The sequence below is a fragment of the Pseudophryne corroboree genome, chromosome 12 (assembly GCF_028390025.1).
Source record: "Pseudophryne corroboree isolate aPseCor3 chromosome 12, aPseCor3.hap2, whole genome shotgun sequence".
NCBI lineage: Eukaryota > Metazoa > Chordata > Amphibia > Anura > Myobatrachidae > Pseudophryne > Pseudophryne corroboree.
In genome coordinates this window covers 23535913-23541650 of record NC_086455.1, presented here as the reverse complement: position 1 = coordinate 23541650, position 5738 = coordinate 23535913, and the positions used below count along the sequence as shown (strand labels likewise).

General features: G+C 44.2%; 1 protein-coding gene across 1 annotated transcript; it reads left to right on the top strand.

Moving 5' to 3' along the window:
* Nucleotides 1–254: 254 nt before the first annotated feature.
* Nucleotides 255–4903, top strand: GPX2 (glutathione peroxidase 2). Its single transcript, XM_063948670.1, has 2 exons — nt 255–674; nt 4080–4903. Exons 1-2 carry the CDS (start codon nt 384–386, stop codon nt 4428–4430), a joined length of 642 nt encoding a protein of 213 aa, XP_063804740.1. The 5' UTR covers nt 255–383; the 3' UTR covers nt 4431–4903.
* Nucleotides 4904–5738: the final 835 nt, after the last annotated feature.

Below are 5738 nucleotides of genomic sequence, written 5' to 3'. Positions count from 1 at the left end.
GGTAGTGGTGAGTGTTTTGTGAAATTTTGGGATCTTGGTTATGCTACTTTGCAAGAGGACGTTGGATCTCCTTTAAATTACATTTGGGTTGTGTTCTTATTTAAACAAAACGTAAGGAATCTTTTTAATCGTCCGATCTATTACCAGACAACAAACATTTGCATATAGGTAATGCCAGCATTTGAATCTTATTATTATGCAGACATAAGCTCATGTTCAGAATAGAAATGTACCCTGTATTACTGTCTCTGCATTTTTCATGAAGAGAAGTCACTAGACTGAACAGTTACAATAGCTTTATCTGCTGGCAGTATCAGTGACACTCAGGTATCCCCTTTCTGTAACGTATACTTTACAGATTATCATTAACGCCAACTGGTCACATGATCGCCAATAAAAGGCTTCAAATGCGTCGTCTCTTCCGAGATCTTGCTACTTCCTCTGCAGAAACAATGGCTTACATCGCTAAATCTTTTTATGACCTCCATGCCACGTCCCTGGAAGGGGAAAAGGTAGATTTCAATGTATTTAGGGGAAGGGTAGTTCTAATAGAAAACGTTGCTTCCCTTTGAGACACCACCATAAGAGATTATACCCAACTTAACGAGCTGCAGAACAAGTATCCCCGGCGGCTGGTGGTGATGGGTTTTCCATGCAATCAGTTCGGCTATCAAGTAAGTGGTGCTAAGTATTTATGTATGTATGTATGTATGTATGTATGTATGTATGTATGTATGTATATATATGTTGGAGTTTTTATGTGCTTACAGCATTCACCAGGCCACCTGCATACAAATTCTGCAGCTCAGATCATTCCTGCTGGGTGAAACTGTTGTCATGGAAACATATATAGAACCTGGGAATGAGTCATCTTTCACAGTAATTGCTTCATACAAATCACTCTACAAAAATTTAGTTTGGGAGAGATGTACCACAGTGAAAAGTGTGGAGAAGCGATCCAGTGGAGAAGTTGCCCATGGCAACCAATCAGCATTGAAGTAACATTTAGAATTTGCATACTATAAAATTATACAGAGCAGCCGATTGGTTGCCATGGGCAACTTCTCCACTGGCTCACTTCTCCACTCTTTTCACTGCTTAGTACATCTCCCCCTATGTTATGAATAAATTGTACACTGGAAAACAATTATTTTACACGTTTATAAGGGTAGTTTATGAACCAAATAAGTGGCACATATGCTCTGCTGGTGCCTCATTTCTCTATTATGGTACTGTACAGTAACATGTATACAGTAGCGGATCTTGCCACGGGCAAGCAGGACTTTTGCCCGGGGCGCCGCCTTCCGGAGGGCGCCAGCGCCATCCAGAGGGCGCCGCACCATGGCAAGATCCGCTGCTGCTGTGCCCCCCGTTGGTCGCTCTGTCCCGCTGCCGCTGCCCCCCGCTGTGAAGGGAACTAGACGTGTAGCGTCTAGTTTCCCTTCATGGAGAGGACCTTTACTGTGCGGTGCGCGATGACGTCATCGCGCACCGCACAGCAAAGGTCCTCTCCACGAAGGGAAACTAGACGCGAGCGTCTAGTTTCCCTTCGTGGAGAGGACCTTTGATGTGCGGTGCGCGATGACGTCATCGCACACCGCACATCATTTCACTACTGTACAGGGGGCGTAAATGACCACGCCCCCTGTACGAAGCCACGCCCCTTTGCCCGCCCGAGGCGCTGGAAGAAGCAGAACCGGCCCTGCATGTATAATTAGTAAGATTACCATGCTGTCCCTTTAAACCGGGGCACTTATGAATTACACAGGTTCTGTGGCTGGCTGATTTCAAGTCTGCATTTTATATGGCTTTAATCAACTAGAGAACCTGTAAAATCCATGAGCGTTCCGGTTTAAAGGTATAGGGGGAGGAGTGCTAAGCCTTGAAAAGTGATAAAGGTCAATCAGCTCCCAACTGTCATGTTGCAGGCTGTGTTTGAAAAATGACAGGAGCTGATTGACTGGTCATTTATCACTTGCCATGTTTTCACTTTTTAAGGCTTAGTTAGTACATCTGGCCCGTTGTATGGTAATCCTAATAATTAGGAAGCACACTACTTGCACATGAGGAAATAGTACAAATGACATTATGATGTTTTCTGTTGTGCAAATGATGCATGATGGAGTCTCAGCTGCCAAACCAGGGTGATCGTACACATGAAATGCGCAGGCCCGCCATATGTAATGTGGGTGTGAGCAGGTTTATTTGTTAACCCATAAGAGTAAGAATAATTCTGCATATATAGATGAGCAATGTTGGGAAAATCTTACTTGTCCAACAAAATAACCCGACACACAAGATCATTTTCGGTCAGCCTTGTAGAGGACGTTGCCATATTCTGCGATAAATCTTAACAGAACATGCAACGAAAAATGTATATTACAGCAAAGAGTAATGCCCACACATTCAATTATAGGCTATTAAATAAAAAAAATAATAATAATAATAATAATAATAATACACATTTGTGTTCTCATTTACTAACATGCCTATTTTCTATTCACTGCATCTTGACAAAGTATAATAGTAACATAGGGGGTATTTATAAAAGCTTGGAGAGAGATACAATGATGAGAGATAAAGTACCAACCAATCAGCTCCTTACTGTCATTTTTTAAACAAAGCCTGTAAAATGTAAGGCAGTAGATGATTGGTTAGCACTTTATCCCTCACAATTTTCTCTCTCTCAAAGCTTTGATAAATACCCTCCCCACCTCATAGTACTAGTACTGTCATTTTAATCCAGTGAATCCTGAATTTATACTCTTTATTTCACTGCATATGGCGGGTGATATAATCACCATGACGCTATTACACATGCTCTGATACACCCTGTGAATGCTGCAGGCATCGTGCCAGGCTCCATGGAATTTAAATACTCGCAAAACAAGATTTAGAATCAGAAGCCTTTCATTTACATTAAATACATCTCATAATTAGGGTTGTTGTTTCTGAAGAGAAGCCATTATTATATAGCAGATAAGGGTGTACGTTGTCATTGTACACTGCAGGTAGGCAAACCCTCTCAGAAATATTAACACTTATTTTTATACACTGGATGCTATATGGAATACAGTATTTCTATCTAATACCCCTTTTACACCAAAATCCCGGGTCTGACCCAGGATTTGGAACACGGTTCCAAGCCGGGTCAGACGCGGGACTCCCCCCATTTCACTGCAGTGCCGATCCGGGATATTCTGAAAAGGGGCATTATTCAGTTGAGGGGTATAAAGATAGTTACAGACATAACTAGATATTAAGATAGATAGATATTAAGATAGATAGATAGATAGATATTAAGATAGATATTAAGATAGATAGATAGATAGATAGATAGATAGATAGATAGATAGATAGATAGATAGATAGATAGATAGATAGATAGATAAAGGTCCACAAAAAAAACCTCACCGAAAAAAAATCTTTAAAACCCAGGTGCCAGAGCCCATATACATATATCTAACATATATTTAACACAGCCACTTGGGCCCCCCATTTATCAAGCCTTGGAGAGTGATAAATAATAGGGTGATAAAGTACCAACCAACCAGCTCCTTACTGTCATGTTACAGACTACTCTGACATGCGGAGGGACGCCCAGCCCCGCATGTCAGGCCCCCCCCCCCGCACAAGTACATCGCACATCGGCAATGCTTTTGTACTTGACAAGTAGCTCCCTACCTGCGCAGCTCCTGCACGCTGGCAGGGAGCTACTTGTTGCATCCCGGGTCGCAGCGGCTGCGCGTGATGTCACACAGCCGCCGCGGCCCGCCTCCTGCACAGTCCGGGCAGGCTTACGTTACCCGGACCGCGCCCCCAAAACGGTGGCCAAATGTCACCGTCCCGCTCCCTCCCGCCGAGCGATCGCTGGGCTGAGATGGCGATAGCATCTCTTGCATGCGCACTGAGGCGCCGGCACAGTGCAAACCTGAACGCCCGCTGTGCGAAAACGCACAGTAGCAATCAGGTCTGAATTAGCCCCATTGTACAAAATGATTTCGTTGTCCACATCTGTACCGAAATGATTTGAATGAAATTACAATAGACCCCAACTTTGATTTTATTTCTTTTAACAGGAAAACTGTAAAGATGAAGAGATTCTGAATTGTCTAAAATACGTAAGACCAGGTAATGGCTTTGAACCTGGTTTCACCCTATTCCAGAAATGTGAAGTGAATGGAAAAGGCACTCACCCAGTCTTTGCTTACTTGAAGGACAAACTTCCTACTCCCGATGATGACCCAGCCTGTCTGATTACTGATCCCCGGTATATAGTATGGAGCCCCGTACATCGGTCTGACCTGTCCTGGAACTTTGAGAAGTTTCTCATAGGCCCAGAAGGAGAACCTTTCAAGCGCTACAGTAAAAGTTTCCAAACAATCAACATAGAACCAGATATTCAGAGACTCCTAAAACTCGCCAAATAATGTAAATTATTGCTTAATTATTTAACAGTAAGGTTTACAGCAGTTCCCACCAATGGCAACTCTATACTTCTTGAGTTCAGTGAGGCTGAAAGTGATCTGGTCACTTGGCCCAAGTCCTGAATGACTGGATCTATTTTATTTTAGCCACCCACTTGTGTGACCTCATATTTGACATTTATCCAGACTTTTGGGCAGAATGGCAGAATTGCATTTATTGTTTTACAGTAATGACAGCTATAGTCAGAGCCGGCCCTAACCAATATGATGCCCTAGGCAAGATTTTGGCTGGTGCCCCCTAGCACCGCCGCTAGTTCTGAAGGAGATGCCTGGCATGAGTCAGCTGGCAGCTCTGCTAACGTCAGGCACCTTTTGTTTATGAAAATGCATCTTATTTGCATTACTTTGTGGCTAGGATGCACAAGCAGCTTCTGCTGATTAAAATGATATGCAGCATGCCTATATACCGTGTACGACTGTGGCTGTATCTGCATACGAAATGCTACATTACAGTGATTTCCAGCAATACACTGCAACGTAGCATTTCTTATGCAGATACAGCCGCAGTCACACACAGAATATAGGCATGCCGCATATCATTTTAATCAGCAGAAGCTGCTGGTGCCCCTAAGCATACCAAATGCCCTAGGCATTTGCCTAGTTTGCCTATACCTAAGGCCGGCTCTGGCTATAGTCACTACTGTGAAGTTTATAAAACAATTCTCTGACCAAATAATACTTCACCATTTAAAGGTGGTTCACCAATAGTTCTTGGATTCTTTGGTTTAAGTACGTCAAAAATTCGGTGGCCAGATATGAGAAGATCCTGCGTGCGGTGCCTGAGCCCAGTGGCTAGATCACTTCTGATAATGGTGTCTGTAAGTGCAAGGAGTCTGGTCGTACTGACAAACATGCCCGATTACTGACTGGGCATCACTACATTCAACTAAATATCACAGTAACTTGTTTACACTCTGGGGGAGATGCATCAAGCAGTGCAGGGGCGTCACAACGTTATCTGGTTGGGGAGGGGGGGGGCGTGAAACAAACCCCTTTGGCGCTCCCCTAACGATTACACCTTCCCCCATGCGGGGAGCGCTTACCACCGGATCACCATGGAGAGGCGGAGACTCCAGTCCCACTTTGGAAAGTCTGCTCTGCCGCCGCTGCGTGCTGCCCCATGTCCTTTGTCCTGGCCGGCTCTTCACACAGATGCATTACTGAGAGGAGGCGGGGATATCCCAGCAGGCTCAGCATGGGCACGCCTCCTCCCAGTAATGCATCTGTGTGAAGAGCTGGCCAGGACACAGC